The 21885-nt window shown below is 42.2% G+C and overlaps 1 protein-coding gene across 2 annotated transcripts in view; it reads left to right on the top strand.

Annotated features, from left to right (window-relative positions):
- The window catches only part of CCDC32 (coiled-coil domain containing 32), a 47829-nt gene extending 26241 nt beyond the window's left edge, over positions 1 to 21588 (top strand). For both annotated transcript variants that reach the window (XM_077260709.1, XM_077260710.1), the window contains exons 2-4: positions 3554 to 3796; positions 10623 to 10779; positions 21291 to 21588. In XM_077260709.1, the coding sequence (XP_077116824.1) occupies positions 3554 to 3796; positions 10623 to 10779; positions 21291 to 21426 (536 nt within the window). In that variant the 3' untranslated portion in view covers positions 21427 to 21588. The remainder of the gene's footprint in view (positions 1 to 3553; positions 3797 to 10622; positions 10780 to 21290) is intronic.
- The last annotated feature ends 297 nt before the right edge of the window (positions 21589 to 21885 follow it).

The following is a 21885-nucleotide window of genomic DNA, read 5'->3' as shown; positions in this document are numbered from 1 at the left end:
TTTCACATACTCCTGCACTAATTAGAAGCACTTCTCCTTCACATTAAACTGTGCAGGTTTGTTAGCTGAGCAAGGGTTAATCTGCTCAGCCTGGAGTTTCTGAAGCTTTCCTGCTTGGATGATTTCAGCTGTGCAGTATTGGCCACTCCTTTCTCCTATATATATTCTCCTCTGTCAATCTGGATTGCCAGTGTCAGTCTTATACTGCCTAGTGTGGAGTGAAGGAGCCCGTTGTTGGTAGAGGCGTTTGGAGTGTTGATTTGTGACTGTTGCTTTGTGTTTCTGCAGTGTGCAAATACTAATCCTCTCCTATTTGGTTTTCCTTCCTTTTCTCCATGGTATTCCCCTCTGTTGTCTGTGAGTGCATATTTGTATGATTGGTATTTTCATTTATCCCTGTACGTTCTCCTTTGTTAGTCTGGTTTGTGTATATACATACACTATAACTCCCCACTTCACTGGGTGGAGGAGGGGGCAGATTTAGAGCTGATTCAGGAGTTCAGCAAGGTATGTAGCCGCGATGTCTTTACCATCAGAACTAATCCAGGGAGCAGGAATAGTTAGGGCACCCCTAGCTTTAGGGACAGTGAAGGAACCCCTGGCCTGGAGTAATCCGACAAGAGTTGTGACAATAAGCTTAACTCATCTCAAGGTATATAAGCCTGATTTCAGTTTGATTCATTTCTGGGGTTTCAAATCAAAACTAGACATATGTCGAAAGTTTTCTGAAAGTGCGGTTACTCTTGCATATTGTAAAGCTATATACCAGAATCTGTATTGGACACAAGGCCTTAAGATCATATGTTGTACTGTGAGCCATGCATTGTTGAGCTGCGATAAAATGTAGGGCTTTAAATGTTTAGTTGTGTGAAAAAGTGTTTGCCCGTTCCTGATTTCCTATTCTTTTGCATGTTTGTCACACGTAAATGTTTCAGATCACCAAACAAATTTTTAATATTAGACAAAGATAACCAGTAATCACAAAATGCAGTTTATCAATGAAGGTCTTTATTATTAAGCGAAAAAGAAATCCAAGCCTACAGGGCCCTGTGTGGGGAAAAAAAGTGATTGCCCCCTAAACCTAATAACTGGTGGGGCCACCCTTAGCAGGAAAAACTGCAATCAAGCGTTTGCCATAACTGGTAATGAGTCTTTTACAATGCTCTGGAGGAATTTTGGCCACTCATCATTGCAGAATTGTTGTAATTCAGCCATATTGGAGGGTTTCCCAGCATGAACCGCCTATTTAAGGTCATGCCACAGCATCTCAATTGGATTAAGGTCAGGACTTTGACTAGGGCACTCCAAAGTCTTAATGGTGTGTTTTGGATCATTGTCCTGCTGCATAACCCAAGTGCACTTCAACTTGAGGTCACGAACAGATGGCCGGACATTCTCCTTCAGGATTCTTTGGTAGACCGCAGAATTCATGGTTCCCTTTACCACAGTAAGTCTTCCAGGTCCCGAAGCAGCAAAAAAAAGCCCCAGACCATCACACTATCACCACCATATTTTACTTTTGGTATGATGTCTTTTCTAAAATGCTGTGTTACTTCTATGCCAGATGTCATAGGACATACACCTTCCAAAAAGTTCAACTTTTGTCTCATCAGTCCACAAAGTATTCTCCCAAAAGTCTTGGAGATCATCAAGATGTTTTCTTGCAAAACGGAGATGAGCCGTTATGTTCTTATTTCTCATCTGTGTTTTTCATCTTTGAACTCTGCCAATCAGGCCATTGTTGCCCAGTCTCTTTCTTATGGTGGAATCATGAACACTGATCTTAATTTAAGTCAAGTGAGGCCAGCAGTTCTTTGAATGTTGTTGTGGGGTCTTTTGTGACTTCTTGGATGGGTCTTCGCTGTGCTCTTGGGGTAATTTTGGTCATCCGGCCACTCCTGGGAAGGTTCAACATGTTCCACGTTTTTGTCATTTGTGAATAATGGCTCTCACTGTTGTATGCTGGAGTCCCAAAGCTTTAGAAATGGCTTTATAACCTTTTCCAGACTGGTGGATCTCAATTACTGTCTCATTTGTTCCAGAATTTCTTTGGGCCGTGACATGATGTCTAGCTTTTGAGGATCTTTTGGTCTACTTCACTTTTGTCAGCAAAACACAAAAAAACACGACTATAAACTCCCAAATATGATTTTAAATAATCCAAAATAAATTTATTGAAAAAACAGGTAAGGGTGACAACAAGGAAGAGGAGGGGGTACACCCCCTAGCACATGCCTGAAACGGACGCCCATAGGGACATATAATATATCGAAGGACTAGGTAAGTATAACTACATACATGTATTGCACAATTGCCACCTAGCCTAACTTGTTATAACACCCAGCATCCAGGTAGAGAGGAAAACCATAAAATTCCTACATACATAGAAAATATTACCCGTATTTAGCCAGGGAACTGTCCACAAGCGTCCTCCCTGACGCACGTTTCGGCAATGTAGCCTTTCTCAAGGGGTGAGGCAGCGATTTCTTGATAGAGAACAGGTGTGGCTAGGGAATTTGAACTCGGCGTCCCAAAAATGTGATAAAGCACAGTTATTTTATGGGGGTTTTTGGGGTGGGGGGTAATCATTTTTCACACAGGGCCCTTGAGGTTTGGATTTCTTTTTCGCTTAATAATAAAGACCTTCATTTATAATCTGCATTTTGTGATTACTTGTGTTATCGTTGTCTAATATTTAAAATTTGTTTGGTAATCTGAAACATTTAAGTGTGACAAACATGCGAAAGAATAGGAAATCAGGAAGGAGCAAACACTATTTCACATAACTGTAATGAAGCAGCCTTTACCCCAAACTCGCAGGGATTTCACTTTAAATCTTTTCATTTTTAAACTGTTTCAATGATAATTGTATTAGTCATATGATTGTTGTTAATGAAACAGGTTAGATCAATAGTACAAGCGAGCATAGGAAACTTTGTCAGACATCTTACTGGTGAAAAAGGCTTCTATCTCCACTTACGAGCCACTTGTCGTCCTCCTCCTGAATTTATAATTTTACTTGTAAAATCCATCTTAACACCCAATTAGATGGAAAATATATCTGGCAGCACCTTTCTCCTGTCTTTCTATTGAAAGCATATGGAGAACAGGCCTAACCAACCGAGCATGCGAATAGGGGTAGGGTGGCAAAATTGGGCTGAAAGTGATCTATGTTGTTTGGGCACCGTAAGGTAATTTAGGACTTTCAGCTTATTGAGGAATAAAGCTACATGCTGGCAAGAGAAGCCTATAGAGAGAGGGGGAAGAGAGGAGGTGCAGAGCGGGAGGCATAGAGTTGTTTCTAGTTAGTATTGTCTCTGCCAAAACTGGGCTCACAGCTACACTGCTCAGAAGTGCTGTATAAAGCCTTCTATACTGCTGTTCCTTCTCATTGTGTGCTACAGGGAGATGGAGAAGCTGGATTTTCTCTACTATGTGCTGCATCAGGGAAACATCAAAGCAGCTAGTCTACAGAAATCAATGTATGTTTGTTTGTTTACTATCTCCAAGCTGTTTTAATAAGTTGATATTTTTTTCCCTCCCTGTCTTGTAGACTACATCGCACCAATGAGGATGATCGAGAGCATAGATTCTGATGATATGGTATCCAGCAAGGACATGTGGGCTGAGATTTGCCCCAGTTCTCCAGACCTCCAGGAAACAAACCCACCAGACAACTTTTCAGACTCTTTCCTATATCCTGATCCTAGTGAAATGCCCGAGAGTAATAGCTTATCTTACTCTCCCAAACCTTGGGCTCCATTACAAGATTCTGAAGTATACTTAGCCGCTTTAGGTCAGTAAACCAAATTCTGTTTTCTTTTGGTGTTCATCATTCGTTCGGCATGAAGTCCACATAAAACTACATTAATGTGATCCTTTTTTTTGACTCTGTATTGACAACAGTGGAAAGAACCTGTATATACTTGTGTATAAGCCGGCGCACTTAATTTTGCCACGAAAAACTGGGAAAACTTATTGACTCGAGTATAAGCCAGTTATGCATTATCCCCTCATCCCCATGCGGATACATAGAGCGTGCCGGCTGATCGGCGCCGCAGCTACATGTTTTGCATCTGTGTCACTGTCACAACATATGCATGGAGAGTCTGTGTGTTGGGCTCTCCATGCATTTGTTGTGACAGTGACACAGCTGCGACACATGCAGCTGCGGCGCCGATCAGCCGGCGCTCCTTGTATCCGGGTTCCCACTGTAGCTTATTCTGTAAGCACTATAGCTTGCCAAATAAGCAGGGACCCGAACAAATTTGCTCAACTCTACTCCTCATCCCCATCCTTGTATGCATGGCTCCTCATCCCCATCCTTGTATGCATGGCTCCTCATCCTGGTATGCATGGCTCCTCATCCCTATCCTGGTATGCATGGCCCCCTCATCCCTATCCTGGTATGCATGGCTCCTCATCTCCATCCTGGTATGCATGGCTCCCCATCCCTATCTTGGTATGCATGGCTCCTCATCCCTATCCTGGTAAGCATGGCTCCTCATCCCTATTCTGGTATGCTTGATCCCCTCATACCTATCCTGGTGTGCATGGTTCCTCATCCCCATCCTGGTATGCATGGCTCCTCATCCCTATCCTTGTATGCATGGCTCCTCATCCCTATCCTGGTATGTATTGTTCCCTCATCCTCATCTTTGTCTGCATGGCTTCTCATCCCCATCCTGGTATGCATGGTTCCTCATCCCCATTCTTGTATGCATTGCTTCTTATCCCCGTCCTTGTATTAATGGCTCCTCATCCCTATCCTTGTAAGTATGGTCCCGCATACCTGTCCTTGTATGCATGGCCCCCATGATAAAAGCATAAAAACATCCTACTTATTTTACCTGCGCTCCCTTTGTGCATCTTGTTCCTGTGCCTGCAGCTCCAGCGACCGAGTGATCACGTGTCCCCGCTCATTAAGGTAATGAATATTCTCTCCACTCCACACCTATAGGAGTGGAGAGAGGTGAATATTTATAACTAATTTAAAGGGAACCTGTCACCTCATTTTGCCGCTATAAGATGCAGCCACTGCCTTTTGGGGCTTATCTACAGCATTCTGTAATGCGGTAGATAAGCCCCCTGTCAGACCTGAAAGAGAAGAAAAACAAGTTTTATTATACTCACCCAGTGGTGGTCCGGTCAGATGGGTGTCCCGGGTCAGGCGCCTCTCATCTTCATGCAATGTCATCACCCTGATAGCTTCGTGCTGCGCTCCTGTGCAGGTGTACTGATTTTCTCTGTCCTCAACTTGTCAGAACCTCCGATTTCACAATAACGGTGCATGTAACTGAAAGGGCATTGTACATCGGAGAGGAAAGGTTTAAGTACCTGTCAGAATTTTTTTTAATACATATAGCCCAAAGTATGTTATTTACAGCATTTATGTAATTTTTCACAGGTTACCAAATGCATAATATTCTAAGGACATGGGCAGCATCATTTTTCTTTCCTCAAGTCACAAAAAAAAAATCAAAATATTAACCCCTTTCTGATATTAGATCTACTATCCCGTCGAGGTGGTATGGGCCCGTATGACCACCGACGGGATAGTACATCTAACGCAATCAGGCGCGGCCGAGCGCGGCCGAGTGTCAGCTGACTATCACAGCTGACATCCGGCACTATGTGCCAGGAGCGGTCACGGACCGCTCCTGGCACATTAACCCCCAGAACACTGCGATCAAAAATGGCATAGGAAAGAATTGCGCAGGAACGGGGCTCCCTGCGTGCTTCCCTGAGATTCTCGGAGCAACGCGATGTGATCGCGTTGCTCCGAGCGTCTCCTCCGTCCTCCTCCCTTCAGGCCCCAGATCCAAGATGGCTGCAGGGCTCCTTCCGGGTCCTGCAGGGAGGTGGCTTGCAAGCGCCTCCTGCAGTGCCTGTCTGACACAGTGCATTGCAAAGTGTCAGATCAGCGATCTGACACTTTACCATGATGTCCCACACTGGGACAAAGTAAAAAAAAATTTATTTACAGGTGTAAAAAAAAAAAACCTAAATAAATAAAAAAATATTGTTCCAATAAATAAATTTCTTTATGTAAATAATAAAAAAAAACTATAAAAGTACACATATTTAGTATTGCCGTGACCCGACCTATAAAACTGTCTGACTAGTTAACCCCTTCAGTGAACACCGTTAAAAAAAAAAAAAAAAGGCAAAAAACGCTTTATCATCACACCGCCAAACAAAAAGTGGAATAACACGCGATCAAAAAGACAGATATAATTAAACATTGTACCGCCGAAAACGTCATCTTGTCCCGCAAAAATGAGCCTCCATACAGCGTCATCAGCAAAAAATTAAAAAGTTATAGCCCTCAGAATAAAGAGATGCAAAAAAATTATTTTTTCTATAAAATAGTTTTTATTGTATAAAAGCGCCAAAACATAAATGAGGTATCGCTGTAATCGTACTGACCCGAAGAATAAAACTGCTTTATCAATTTTGCCAAGTGCGGAACGGTATAAACGTCCCCCCCCCCCCCCAAAAAAAAAAAAAAAAAAAATCATGAATAGCTGGTTTTTGTTCATTCTGCCTAACAAAAATTGGAATAAAAAGCGATCAAAAAATGTCATGCGCCCGAAAATGTTACCAATAAAAACTTCAACTCGTCCTGCAAAAAACAAGACCTCACATGACTCTGTGTACCAAAATATGGAAAAATTATACCTCTCAGAATGTGGTAACTCAAAAAATATTTTTTGCAATAAAAAGCGTCTTTTAGGGTGTGACAGCTGCCAATCATAAAAACCCAACATAAATAGTAAATCAAACCCCCCATTATCACCGCCTTAAGTAAAAATAATAAAATAAAAAAATGTATTTATTTCTATTTTCCCATTAGGGTTAGGGTTGGGGCTAAAGTTAGGGTTGGGGCTAAAGTTAGGGTTAGGGTTGGGGCAAGAGTTGGGGTTAGGGTTTGGATTAAGTTTACGGTTGGGTTAGGAGTGTGTCAGGGTTAGGGGTATGGTTAGGGTTGGGATTAGGGTTAGGGGTGTGTTGGGGTTGGGATTAGGGTTAGGGGTGTGTTCGGGTTATTAGGGGTGTGGTTAATGTTGGGATTAGGCTTAGGGGTGTGTTGGGGTTAGTGTTGGAGTTAGAATTGGGAGGTTTCCACTCTTTAGGCACATCCGGGGCTCTGCAAACCCGACATGATGTCCAATCAATACAATTCTTTGTTGAAAAAGTAAAATGGTGCTCCTTCCCTTCCGAGCTCTGCCCTGGGCCCAAACAGCGGTTTACTCCCATATATGGGGTATCAGCGTACTCAGGACAAATTGGACAACAACTTTTGGGGTCTAATTTCTCTTGTTACCCTTGGGAAAGTACAAAACTGGGGGCTAAAAAATTATTTTTGTTGAAAAAAAAAAAAAAGGATTTTTTTATTTTCACAGCTCTGCATTATAAACTTTAGTGAAGCACTTGGGGGTTCAAAATGCTCACCACACATCTAGATAAGTTCATTAGGGGGTCTAATTTCCAAAATGGGGTCACTTTTGGGGGGTTTCCACTGTTTAGGCACATCAGGGGCTCTCTAAACGCGACATGGTGTTCTATCTCAATTCCAGCCAATTTTGCATTGAAAAGTCAAATGGCGCTCCTTCCCTTCTGAGCTCTGGCATGTGCCCAAACAGTGGTTTACCCCCACATAAGGGGTATCAGCGTACTCAGGACAAATTGCACAACAACATTTGGGGTCCAATTTCTCCTGTTACCCTTAGTAAAATAAAACAAATTGGATCAGAAGTACATTTTTTGTGAAAAAAAGTAAAATGTTCATTTTTTTTTTTTTTTTTTTTAAACTTTCCAAAAATTCCTGTGACGCACCTGAAGGGTTAATAAACTACTTGAATGTGGTTTTGAGCAACTTGAGGGGTGCAGTTTTTAGAATGGTGTCACACTTGGGTATTTTCTATCATATTCATCATATATCAAAGTGACTTCAAATGTGTTGTGGTCCCTAAAAACAAAAAAAAAAATGGTGTTGTACAAATGAGAAATTGCTGGTCAACTTTTAACCCTTATAACTCCCTAACAAAAGAACAAATTGGTTTCAAAATTGTGCTGATGTAAAGTAGACATGTGGGAAATTTTACTTATTAAGTATTTTGGGTAACATGCAGTTGTGGCCAAAAGTATTGACACCCCTGCAATTCTGTCAGATAATGCTCAGTTTCTTCCTGAAAATGATTGCAATCACAAGTTCTTTGGTATTATTATCTTCATTTAATTTGTCTTAAATTAAAAAAACACAAAAGGGAATGAAGCAAAAAGCAAAACATTGATCATTTCACACAACTCCAAAAATGGGCCAGACAAAAGTATTGGCACCCTCAGCCTAATACTTGGTTGCACAACCTTTAGCCAAAATAACTGACCAACCGCTTCCGGTAACCATCAATGAGTTTCTTACAATGCTCTGCTGGAATTTTAGACCATTCTTCTTTGTCAAACTGCTCCAGGTCTCTGATATTTGAGGGGTGCCTTCTCCAAACTGCCATTTTTAGATCTCTCCACAGGTGTTCTATGGGATTCAGGTCTGGACTCATTGCTGGCCACCTTAGAAGTCTCCAGTGCTTTCTCTCAAACCATTTTCTAGTGCTTTTTGAAGTGTGTTTTGGTCATTGTCCTGCTGGAAGACCCATGACCTCTGAGGGAGACCCACCTTTCTCACACTGGGCCCTACATTATGCTGCAAAATTTGTTGGTAGTCTTCAGACTTCATAATGCCATGCACACGGTGAAGCAGTCCAGTGCCAGAGGCAGCAAAGCAACCCCAAAACATCAGGGAACCTCCGCCATGTTTGACTGTAGGGACCGTGTTCTTTTCTTTGAATGCCTCTTTTTTTTCTCCTGTAAACTCTATGTTGATGCCTTTGCCCAAAAAGCTCTACTTTTATCTCATCAGGCCAGAGAACATTCTTCCAAAACGTTTTAGGCTTTTTCAGGTAAGTTTTGGCAAGCTCCAGCCTGGCTTTTTTATGTCTCGGGGTAAGAAGTGGCGTCTTCCTGGGTCTCCTACCATACAGTCCCTTTTCATTCAGACGCCGACGGATAGTACGGGTTGACACAGTTGTACCCTCGGACTGCAGGGCAGCTTGAACTTGTTTGGATGTTAATCGAGGTTCTTTGTCCAACATCCGCACAATCTTGCGTTGAAATCTCTTGTCAATTTTTCTTTTCCGTCCACATCTAGGGAGGTTAGCCACAGTGCCATGGGCTTTAAACTTTTTGATGACACTGCGCACGGTAGACACAGGAACATTCAGGTCTTTGGAGATGGACTTGTAGCCTTGAGATTGCTCATACTTCCTCACAATTTGGTTTCTCAAGTCCTCAGACAGTTCTTTGTTCTTTCTTTTCTCCATGCTCAATGTGGTACACACAAGGACACAGGACAGAGGTTGAGTCAACTTTAATCCATGTCAGCTGGCTGCAAGTGTGATTTAGTTATTGCCAACACCTGTTAGGTGCCACAGGTAAGTTACAGGTGCTGTTAATTACACAAATTAGAGAAGCATCACATGATTTTTCGAACAGTGCCAATACTTTTGTCCACCCCTTTTTTATGTTTGGTGTGGAATTATATCCAATTTGGCTTTAGGACAATTCTTTTTGTGTTTTTTCATTTAAGACAAATTAAATGAAGCTAATAATAGAATTGCAGGGGTGTCAATACTTTTGGCCACAACTGTATCTTTGTGATTTAAGGGCATGAAAATTCAAAGTTGGAAAATTGCGAAATTTTCAAAATTTTTGCCAAATTTCCATATTTTTTTTTTCACAAATAAACTCAAGTATTGTCAAGGAAATTTTACCACTAACACGAAGTACAATATGTCACGAGAAAACAACATCAGAATCACCGGGATCCGTTGAAGCGTTCCAGAGTTATAACCTCATAAAGGGACAGTGGTCAGAATTGTAAAAATTGGCCCGGTCATTAACATGCAAACCACCCTTGGGGCTAAAGGGGTTAAAGGATTGCAAACTTCAATTTCTTTAAGTCTTTAACAATGCTGCTTCTCTTACCGGTCTCTTTCTGCTTCCTCCTTGCTCTCTGCTCCCCTTCCATCTCAACACACAGGTAATAACCCTCAGCCAATCACTGGCTGAGGCGTGTCACTGCTGTGGTCAGTGATTGGCTAAGCAGTTGTTTTCTGTGTATTAAGAGAGATGAGGAAGCAGAGGAGCTGGGAAACACTTGAATGGGAGGAGCAGGTGTAGCTCTAGTGGTGTTTCTCCTCTGCACCTTTCGTTGTTGACAGGTCTGTAGCTGTGAGGTCAAGACCTCTGAGCCAAAGATTAATTTAAGACCTCTGAGCCAAAGATTAATTTCCTGGTGTCATGTGTGACTGAAGACTTCTGAGCCCAGTCCTTGGCTTTAATGGGGTCCCGTGTTGTAGTTATGACATCTGAGTTGTAGTCTCGCTATCAAAAAAGTATTTTTTTTTCATAAAAAAAAAAAGGCTCAAGCTTTTAATGAAAGTGGACATCCCCTGTACCTGAAACATCTGAAGACATGATGCACTATTGTGCAGTTTATGTCCAGTTTTGTTCATTTGTATTTTGTGCACCTGGTGTGATCTCGTCATATTTTATCATTTCAGAACGTAGGTTGCAGAAGATTAAAGGTCAGACTTGTGAAGTGACCTCCAAAGATATGTTACTTTCCTTAGGGCAAGCAAAAAAGGAATGCTGGGACAGATTTCTACAGGAATCCTCGGAAGCTGAAGTTTACATTGGAATAAATGACGTTGACAATAGGTACAAAGAATCACAGCATTATATATTGGTTGTCATTGTAGAAAACTGCTAGATGAAAATAAATCATTCGGGGCCTTCCTTTTTTAAAATCATTCCCATGAGGTTAACCAGCCGTGTGGCCTTTGACTCCCCTTTTATGTCCCTTCTTTGGCCTGTTTCCATATTATTTTGACAGTGATATTCCCGTATTTTATCATTGATGTTATTCTCTGTCCGGAATCACCATGTTAAAGGGAAAGTTATCTGTCTAACGTAGGTAATAACTTGATGATCAGTAGGGGTTGGGCCACCGGGACTTGCACTGATCACCAGATTGGGGAACTGGTTTTCCAATAACAAGATGGCATGGCAGGTTTGATGCCCAACCGCAACTCAATTAATTCTCCTTGGGGCTGCTGAAAAAAGCTGAGCGCAGTGCACGGCAGCCCCGCAGGCTGAATATGGTGGCGGTGGAGCTGCACACTAATACCTGTTACCTAGCGGTCAGATGTAAACTGTGAAGGAACCCTGCAGCAAGGGTTAAATTCCCCTGCAAATGTGTTGGCACCTCCAAAGCCAAAGATGACCTTGTAGCTCTCCAGGCTGGTTATTATATGAAGGTCCTGAATGGTAAGGATAGGATAGCCAACGGAGTGTACCAAGTCAAGTTTTGTTTTTGTTTTTTTTTTATGCTGTTTTTAAGCTTCATTTACTAGTATGGGGCGGTTTAGAGGAAGACTTGAATAACCTCTGTCCCCTTCCTCTCTGCTACTCGGTTAAACAGGATCTTTCACTTTTTTTCTTTAAAACAGAGTACCACCTCCAGTGGCCGCTCCACTGATTTCTGGATCAGTTTTTCTTCTGTGCCCCTCCGCTCCAAAGTTCTGCCCCTTGGTAATAATGGTGCAGAATTTCCCTTTGACCAACTATGCGTGTATGACAGAACGCCTCTGTGGGCGGGGCTGTGTTCTGATTGGTCAACCTCAGAGGAGGAAAAAAAAGCAAACGCCCACAGGGAAGTTCTGTGATATACACCCAATTAGTTCTTTAATACCTGGAGGCATAAATTTGGACTGGAGGGGCACAGGGAAAAAACAAAACTGTTCCAGAATAGGTAAAGCAACATCAATTTCAGGAAGTTCTAATGTAAAAAATCCAGGGATCGGTCATGTGTGAGCTAGAAGGCCTGTAGAAACTGTGACCATGATCGGGCTGCCATTCCACTGTAACTCCGAAAAAAATATATTGAAACTCAGACTGTACAGTTGAAACCAGAAGTTTACATTCACTATATATAAAGACACATATGCATGTTTTTCGCAATATCTCCCATGAAATCAGAATAAACCTTTTCAGTTTTAGGTCAGTTAGGATTACCATAATTATTATTTGACAAATGCCAGAATAATGAGAGAAAGAGAATGTTTTAGTTTCAATATGTTTATTTAAGGTTTTCATAACAAGATATAACAAGAACAACCCTTCATGTAAAGAAAGACATACAGTGCCTACAAGTAGTATTCAACCCCCTGCAGATTTAGCAGGTTTACACATTTGGAATTAACTTGGCATTGTGACATTTGGACTGTAGATCAGCCTGGAAGTGTGAAATGCACTGCAGCAAAAAAAAATGTTATTTCTTTGTTTATTTTTTTTTTAAATTGGGAAAAGTTTTTTCAGAGGGTCATTTATTATTCAACCCCTCAACCCACCAGAATTCTGTTTGGTTCCCCTAAAGTATTAAGAAGTAGTTCAGGCACAAAGAACAATGAGCTTCACATGTTTGGATTAATTATCTCTTTTTCCAGCCTTTTCTGACTATTTAAGACCCTCCACAAACTTGTGAACAGCACTCATACATGGTCAACATGGGGAAGACAAAGGAGCATTCCAAGGCCATCAGAGACAAGATCGTGGAGGGTCACAAGGCTGGCAAGGGGTACAAAACCCTTTCCAAGGAGTTGGGCCTACCTGTCTCCACTGTTGGGAGCATCATCCGGAAGTGGAAGGCTTATGGAACTACTGTTAGCCTTCCACGGCCTGGACAGCCTTTGAAAGTTTCCTCCCGTGCCGAGGCCGGGCTTGTCCAAAGAGTCAAGGCTAACCCAAGGACAACAAGGAAGGAGCTCCGGGAAGATCTCATGGCAGTGGGGACATTGGTTTCAGTCAATACCATAAGTAACGTACTCCACCGCAATGGTCTCCGTTCCAGACGAGCCCGTAAGGTACCTTTACTTTCAAAGCGTCATGTCAAGGCTCGTCTACAGTTTGCTCATGATCACTTGGAGGACTCTGAGACTGACTGGTTCAAGGTTCTCTGGTCTGATGAGACCAAGATCGAGATCTTTGGTGCCAACCACACACGTGACGTTTGGAGACTGGATGGCACTGCATAGGACCCCAAGAATACCATCCCTACAGTCAAGCATGGTGGTGGCAGCATCATGCTGTGGGGCTGTTTCTCAGCCAAGGGGCCTGGCCATCTGGTCCGCATCCATGGGAAGACGGATAGCACGGCCTACCTGGATATTTTGGCCAAGAACCTCCGCTCCTCCATCAAGGATCTTAAGATGGGTTGTCATTTCATCTTCCAACAAGACAATGACCCAAAGCGCACAGCCAAGAAAACCAAGGCCTGGTTCAAGAGGCAAAAAATCAAGGTGTTGCAGTGGCCTAGTCAGTCTCCTGACCTTAACCCAATTGAAAACTTGTGGAAGGAGCTCAAGATTAAAGTCCACATGAGACACCCAAAGAACCTAGATAACTTGGAGAAGATCTGCATGGAGGAGTGGGCCAAGATAACTCCAGAGACCTGTGCCGGCCTGATCAGGTCTTTTAAAAGACGATTATTAGCTGTAATTGCAAACAAAGGTTATTCCACAAAATATTAAACCTAGGGGTTGAATAATAATTGACCCACACTTTTATGTTTAAAATTTATAAAAATTTAACTGAGCAACAAAACTTTTTGGTTTGTAAGATTTATGCATCTGTTAATAAATCCTGCTCTTGTTTGAAGTTTGAAGGCTCTAACTTATTTGCATCTTATTAAACTTGCTAAATCTGCAGGGGGTTGAATACTACTTGTAGGCACTGTAGTTGTTTGCAGAGTACCATGACAGAGATATAAAGGTAACCATATCCTTAAGGGTCAATCACATAAACCAAACAAGGAGGACAAGACAGAACAGACTAGGGATAAAAACAACAGAGGAAATAACACCAATACGGTCTACTAAATAAAGGGGGTAATCCAGCGTATCATGGGATCAAGCGATGATAGCTAGGTGTGTGCAAGTTTATCTCAACATACTAACTGTGTTAATGAGCTTTACAGGCATTCAAACACATATCTAAATCTCCAACATACCTCCCCCCACCAGAACAAATTAAGTTAAAAAAAAAAAAAAAACCCATTAGAAGTTAAAAATTCAAGGGGACAGCATGAGGGTCCGAGTCAGGGGGGAGCCGGGGTCAAGGTCGAGCCATGGGTTCCAAATCTGAAAAAAGGCATTCAAATCATCGCACCTAGTTGCCAGGATTCTCTCACACAGTAAGATTTCATTCATTCTATCTCTCACCATCGAAATGGATAGTGTCTGAGTTCTCCATTTAGCAGCTATGTGAATTTTAGCTGCCATACACAAGGTATTCACTAATCTCTGAAAATTTTTCGAGAACCCATGTTGCTTCCTGCCCAATAGAAATACCGTGGGGTCCATGGGTATAGGTTTGCCAAATAATTGGTTAATAATTGACTTAACTTCTTGCCATAGATTCTCAACAATCGGACATTTCCACCAAATGTGGAGCATATCCCCAGGGGCGTTACAGCCCCTAAAGCAATCTTCAGAGATGTGCGGATAAATAGCATGTAATTTTGTTGGAACGTAGTATGCCCTATGTAACACTTTAAGTGATGTTTCCGTTAGAGATGTCTGATGGCTGCCTTTAGACAGGGTATCGCTACATTTGTGCCACGTCTCCAGAGGCAAGACAATCCCCAGATCGTTCTCCCATTGTAGCATATATTTTAGTTTCCCTGATGTTTGTGTGACATTCATCGTGGAGTATATTAACGAGATTATCCCATTACCCATAGGGTTTCCAGAATACCTCTGTTCAAAACTGGTGAGCCGAAAAGGGGCCCCACGTGACAGAATCTGTCTGGCAAAGTGAAAAACTTGGTTAATGCGCATAGCCTCTCCAGTCGGAGGGCCATGACATTGTACAAATTCTTGTTTAGTGAGCAAAAAATTGAATGGTGAACAGAGGTGCTTCAACATGGTGATCCCCTTCCCAATCCACCAGGAAAACAATGCAGGCTGCAATCCCGGCTGAAACATAGGATTTCGAAACAATGATGTGAGGGGAGAAGACTTAGATTGAAGACTATGCTTGAATCTCTCCTTTCTCCAAATGATCAGAGAGAGGGCCGAGAAGGGAGCTGTGACCTGAATGTTTGGTGGGAGTCTCACTGTAGACCACAAGAGGCCACAAAGAGAATATGGTTGCAAAAAGTAGGATTCTAGTTGCACCCATCTAGGAGTATTACTGCTAGGAGAGAGTTTGGTCATTTGAGCTATTTGAGCCGATTTGAAATATATCAAGAGATTAGGTAGTGACATTCCTCCAAATTTTCTGTGTAGAAACATTATGTTTTGTTTAATGCGGGGTCTCTTTCCGTTCCATATATATTTGGAAATAGTTGACTGGATATCTCGGAGACATTTTAAAGGGATCGTAATAGGGAGTGATCTAAATAAATATAAGAATCTCGGCAGAGTAACCATCTTTATAGTGTGTAACCAGCCCAGCCACGAGATTTTTAAGCGAGACCATTTTGCTATATCCGTCTGGAATTTTTTAATTAAGGGGGAATAGTTCCACTTGAAAAGAGAGGATTTATGAGTCGTGAGGTTAATTCCCAAATAAGATAGGAAATGTTCCTTTCTTGTAAAGCCGAACTGTGAAACCAAATTGTCTTGGTCAGTCCTGGGAGTGTTGACAAATAAGGCCTCTGACTTATCAACATTGATCCTAAGACCCGATATTTTTTCAAATGTATGGAGAAGCGAGAATAGATTGGGTAAAGTGGAGTAGGGATTAGACAATGTGAGTAAAAGATCATCAGCAAAAAGGCTCAGTTTATATTTTTCGCCAAGGTCCGTGGGTCCTAATATGTTAGGATTGTCTCTTATGGCTGCAGCCAACGGCTCCATGGCTAAAGCAAATAATGCTGGAGACAACGGGCAGCCCTGACGAGTTCCTCTTTGTATATTTATAGGTAATGGATTAGTGGATGGGAGTTTGAGGTATGCCGATGGTTTGTCATATATTAGTTGAAGGCAGGAGATCAGTTTTTGAGGGAAGTTAAATTTGGCTAACACTGAAAAGAGATATGGCCAAAGAACTGTATCAAAAGCTTTTTCAATATCTAGAGCTAGTACCATTAAGGGTTTCTGTGTACGGTTCGCTGAGTGGATGATGTTGAGATTTCTACGTATGTTGTCGGGTCCTTGTCTCATCGGGATAAAACCCACCTGATCCCGATGTATAAGCGAGGGGAGTAATTTGTTCAGTCTATCGGTGATAAGAGATGTGAAAATTTTTAAGTCAACATTTAATAAAGAAATGGGACGGTAATTTTTTACTAGTAAGTGATCTCGTTTTGGTTTGGGAATGACAGTTGTGAGCAACATAGAACTCAGGGGGCATTTGGGAGCCTGAGAGAAGGGCGTTGCAGAAATTTTTAATGTGAGGTACAAGGAGACCTCCAAATTTTTTGTAATAAAGGGCTGACAGGCCATCCGGTCCCGGAGCCTTACCCGTTTTTAATTTTTTGATTATTGTATTAATTTCCTCAGGAAGGATTTCTGACTGAAGTTGCTGAATAGCAGATTCGGAAATTTTAGGAAGGGCAATACCCTGTAGGAAGGAGTTCAAGGAATTCAAGGGGGTGGTTTGAGGGGAGGAGTACAATTTTTGGTAGTATTCATAAAAGACTTTATAAATGATCTCTGGGTGGGCTGATATGCGTCCTGAGTTATCCTTGATGGAGGGAATAGAATTTAAAAACTCTCTTGCGCGTAGCTGGCGTGCTAACATTCTGGAAGGTTTATTTGCCTGCTTATAAAAGGAGGCTCTAGTCCAGGCAAGGGTTTTTTCTGTTTTAACAGTGAGTATTGTGCTCAACTGTTTTTTTACGTCTGAGATTTGTTTTATTAGATAGCGAGATGTTGATAGCTGATTAGCCTGCTCTAGCTTGAACAACTTGGTTTCCAGTCTATTTTGGAGGGCTGATCCGTTTTTTTTACGTGTAGAAGCTATCTTGATTATGGAGCCAGTTATGAACTTTTTATGGGCCATCCAGACGCTTCCAGGGGAGGAATCATTAGTTACATTAGTTTGGAAAAAAAGTTTAAGATCTTCTGTGAGTTGAGAAGATATAGTGGGGTCTGTAAGCAGGGATTCGTTTAGGCGCCACTTAAAAAGGCCAGACGTGGTAATATCAAATTTAAAGACCGACAGAACGGAGTCATGGTCTGACCAAGCTGATGGGACGTGTCGTGAATATAGAGCCGATGTTAGTGTGTTTGCTGTCGTTAACTGTAAGTCAATGCGAGAGTACGATTTGTGTACCGGTGAGAAGAACGTGAAGCCCCTTGCTTGCCCGTTAACCTCCCGCCATACGTCCACCAATCTATTCTCACTCATCAAGTGTAAATTTTTTTTCCTATCCCTCTTGGAAACGTCAGATCTTCGAGCTGCACTACTATCCTGGGTAGGGTCAAGAACCATGTTAAAATCACCACACCAAATCAGGTGGTGGTATGTGATTTGGGAAAGCTTTGTTAGAATTAGTTTGAAAACCCGGAGCTGGGAAGTAGCGGGCAGATAACTATTAATAATACAGATTTTTTTACCCTGTAGAGTTCCCTGTAAAATAATGAACCTTCCCTCTGGATCTGAATATGAATCAGTTAGGTGGAATGGGAAAGAGTTTTTGAGTAATATAGCAACACCCCTGGTTTTTCTATCCCAAGAGGCAAGGAAATGGCGGGTATAGCTAGAGTCAAAAAATTTAGGGGAGGAGGTAGTGGAGAAATGGGTTTCCTGTAAACACAAGACATCAGGTTTGTGTTTATGGTAATCTATGAATGCCCTCCTCCGTTTAATAGGTGAGTTTAGTCCCTTTACGTTGTGAGAAATCACTCTACACATTGTTAGAGAAACAATTAATGCTTACAGGCTCGAACACCCGACCAGTCCCGCTAAATCTCCACCGTTGAAAGCTGCAAAGCGGACAGCATTGGGTCAGTCTACAGGAAAACAAAGGGAGAGGGACAAAACATGGGAAAACAAACACAAAAAACATTAATAGAACAAGAGTGTGAGCTCTAGGCTCACAAAAAATGGAGATCCGGAGTACCATATTAAAAGTAAACCGGGGATCACCAAAATAAGGCAACATGTGGTAAACCCGAGGTCGTACCCGTTATGATTAGAAGCCCTGCCAGGGATAGGGGGGGGGAGGGAAGAAATGGGGGAAGGAAGGGGGGAGATGGGGAGTCTAATAGAGAAATAATAAATAAATAAAATAAGAGGAATAAACAGATGAGGGCATATTCAAATAAATTCGAAATCGGGAAAATACAGATCAATCTAATGATGGTAAACAGTCAACTCAGAGTAACTCAATGTAGCCAACCGGCGGGATCAATGTAAAGCCACGTCCAGTGGAATAAACCCTAAGAATCCAGGAAACAGTCAGGTGATTCGTGAGCGTTGGCTCCTGGTCGCTGGAACTTGCTGCCATTCTTTAGCTGGTCTGGGTCTTCTTTGCGGAAGTGGAGGCGGAATATCGGGAAGCGGAATTCCAGCTTGCTCTAACGCCTTTTTGCCTTCATCCAGAGTACGACAAATATGCAGCTCGTTCTTATGTGTAAAAGATAAAGAGAATGGGAAGCCCCAGCGGTATTTTACTTGCACTGTCTGTAGAGCTGTGGTGATTGGTTTAAGGGCTCTCCTGCGGAACAACGTGGCTGGTGCTATGTCCGAGAATAATTTCACAGAGTCTGGAAGTCCAGGAAGTGCAGATAAAGATCTCGCAGCATTGAGAATTAAATCTCTAGATTCTTCATATTGCATTTTGAGGACCACATCTCTGGGGGAGTCTGTGGAACGTGTTCTGCCCAGAGCCCTGTGAATTCTTGTGATATGCAACGTGGACGGGTCTGTATGTGGCAGGAGCGCAGTAAATAAGGCAGTGACTGTCTCTTTCAATGTCACATAAGATTCTGGTAATCCACGCACTCTAATATTACCTCTCCTAGACCTGTTCTCCAGATCCTCACTTCGCAGCTCTAGATCCATAATGTGATCAGCATGAAGTGTAAGGGTCTCTTGGTCTTCACTAAGGGCTTCCGCAGTGGCCTCCATTTTTTCCTCCAGACATACTGTGCGCTGGGTAATATCTTGCAGCTGGGTGGAGACTGCATTCATGGCTGCAGAGAGTTCCGTGCGGAAGGTCTCCTGGAGGGATTTGGTGAGCGTTGCTGTAGATATAACAGCGTCCCCTCCATTATTTACATCCTCCTCATCTGCTCCTTCACTGAGCTGCAGTGCCGGGGTGGGAGCGGAGACAAGTGCGGCGGCCATTTTACCTGCGCCGCCGCCCGCCAAGAGTTCGGATATCGGGCGACTTGCCGGCTGTCCTGCGCCTCCCTTCTTGGGCATTGTGGGCCTCGGGGTTCTCGGAGGTAAGGGGGAGCGGACCGCTGTGGAATAATCCCGATTCCGGCGTCTGTAAGGGGGGTATACGAGCCTCGGGTTGCGGAGCTCAGCCGAGCACTTCCTGCTCCATTAGAGTCCGCGCATGCGCCCCAGAAAGAGAATGTTTTAAGGCATTTTTATTACTTACCGAAGTCAAAAGTTTACATACATTTCATTAGTATTTGGTACCATTGCCCATAAACTGAATGACTTGGGTCAAACATTTGGGATATCCTTCTACAAGCTTCTCACAATAGTTGGTCAGAATTTGGGCCCATTCCTCTGCAAAACTGGTGTAACTGATACAGGTTTGTAGGTCGCCTTGCTTGCACCGGCCTTTTCCGCTTTGCCCATAATTTTTCAATAGGATTGAGATCAGGGCTTTGTGATGGCCACTCCAAAACACTTACTTTGTTATCCTTAAGCCACTTTGTTACCATTTTGGCAGTAAGCTTCATGTCATTGTCCATTTGGAAGACCCATTTCCACCCAAGCTTTAACTTCCTGGCTGATGTCTTAAGATGTTGCTTCGATATTGCCACATAATCTTCTTTTCTCATGATGCCATCTATTTTGTTAAGTTCACCAGTCTTTCCTCCAGAAAACCAACCCCACAGCGTGATGCTACCACCCCCATGTTTCACAGTAGGGATGGTGTTCTTAGGCTTCCAAGCTTCTCCCTTTTTCCTCCAAACGTAATGATGGCCAATATGCCAAAAAAGTTCAATTTTAGTTTCATCAGGCCACAGGACATGTCTACAAAAATTAAGGTCTTTGTTCCTGTGTGTATTTGCAAACATTAATCTGGCTTTATGTTTCTTTTGAAGTAATGGATTCTTCCTGGCAGAGAGGCCTTTCAGCTCATGTTGATACAGTACTCGTTTTACTCTGGATATTGACACAATCTTACCAGTTTCCGCCATCATCTTCACAAGGTTTTTTGCTTTTGTCTTTGCGTTGATATGCACATGTCGGACCAAAGCACATTCATCTCTGGGACACTGAACCCATCTCCTTCCTGAGCGGTATGATTGCAGGACATTCCCATCTTGTTTGTACTTGTGTATAATTGTTTGTACAGATGAACGAGGCACCTTTTGGTATCTTGAAATTGTACCCAGGGATGAGCCACACTTGTGCAAGTCGGCAATTCTCTTGCTGGTTTCTTGAGACTTTCCCATGATGCTACACAAAGAAGCAGTGTGTTTCAGGTGTGCATTAAAATACATCCACAGGAGTGTCTCTAACTCAGATGTTGCCAAAAAAAATCAGAAGCTTCCAAACACATGACACCTCATCATATGGGCAGTCCAGATTGGTTAAAAGCATAGTAATCTTTGTGTATGTAAACTTTTGACTTTGCAGTAATAAAATGCCTTAAAACATTATCTCTCTTTCATTATTCTGGCATTTGGCAAATAATAATTACGGTAATCCTAATTGTCCTAAAACCGGAAAGGTTTATTTTGATTTCATGTCAGATATTGAGAAAAACATGCAGATGTGTCTTTTTATATAGTGGATGGAAACTTCTGGTTTCAACTAAATGTCCTTTGGATATAAAGCTGGACCCAATACTGGCTATCCTGGCAAGATGATATGCTGCAATTCATCTAATCTAAACCCTTTGCACCCGCTGTGTGTGAGTCCCAGCTCATTACCCCCGTTAAGCCGGGGTTTCGGTTCTTATTTGTAACTTTTAACACCTATTGATTTTCTTTTTTTTTTTTCTTGTTCTTTAATTCTCACATCTTCAGCAAGCTAGAACATTTGAAGAGGTGGCTGCAGCCTGAGAAGGTGGCTATAAGTGCCGAGGAGGTGCAGTGTTTAATACCCAGCGAGTCTCCATCGATAAAAGGTGAAAATAAGGAGCTGGACTCTGTTGAGCAGTGATCTCCTCTGTGCTGCCGATCCACAGCGGTGTATCTCACAGTCCTTCATGATGCAATGGTTGTAGACGATATATAAACTTCCCTCGTAGAAGCCTCCGCTCATAGCTTGTAGTCAGCAAATGTGCGACAATATAAGTAACATGGATAAACTTGTATTTTTCTCCATTCTGTATCACATTTTATTTAATTTATTACTTTTTATTAATGATAATAATGGTAATAAAAAAAAAAAAAAAAACATTCAAGTTTGCAGCCACAAAGCAACGGAAAATTGCCATTGTCATTGAAATTGCTGTTTTAGAACTATTTTATATTCATTCCGCACAAAAAATGAAAGTGACTATTGCACAAATCGTTGTGCCAGGTCTAGATAGTCGCAATAACTTTTCCAAAAATTTTGGGTGACCTCATGTACTATGTACAGTATTAGCAAAAAGCTATTTTTTCCCCTATCCATAGA

Source organism: Ranitomeya variabilis, chromosome 1 (genome assembly GCF_051348905.1).
Source record: "Ranitomeya variabilis isolate aRanVar5 chromosome 1, aRanVar5.hap1, whole genome shotgun sequence".
Classification (NCBI taxonomy): Eukaryota; Metazoa; Chordata; class Amphibia; order Anura; family Dendrobatidae; genus Ranitomeya; species Ranitomeya variabilis.
Note: the sequence above shows the minus strand (reverse complement) of the source record. Positions and strands in the feature narration are given on the sequence as shown.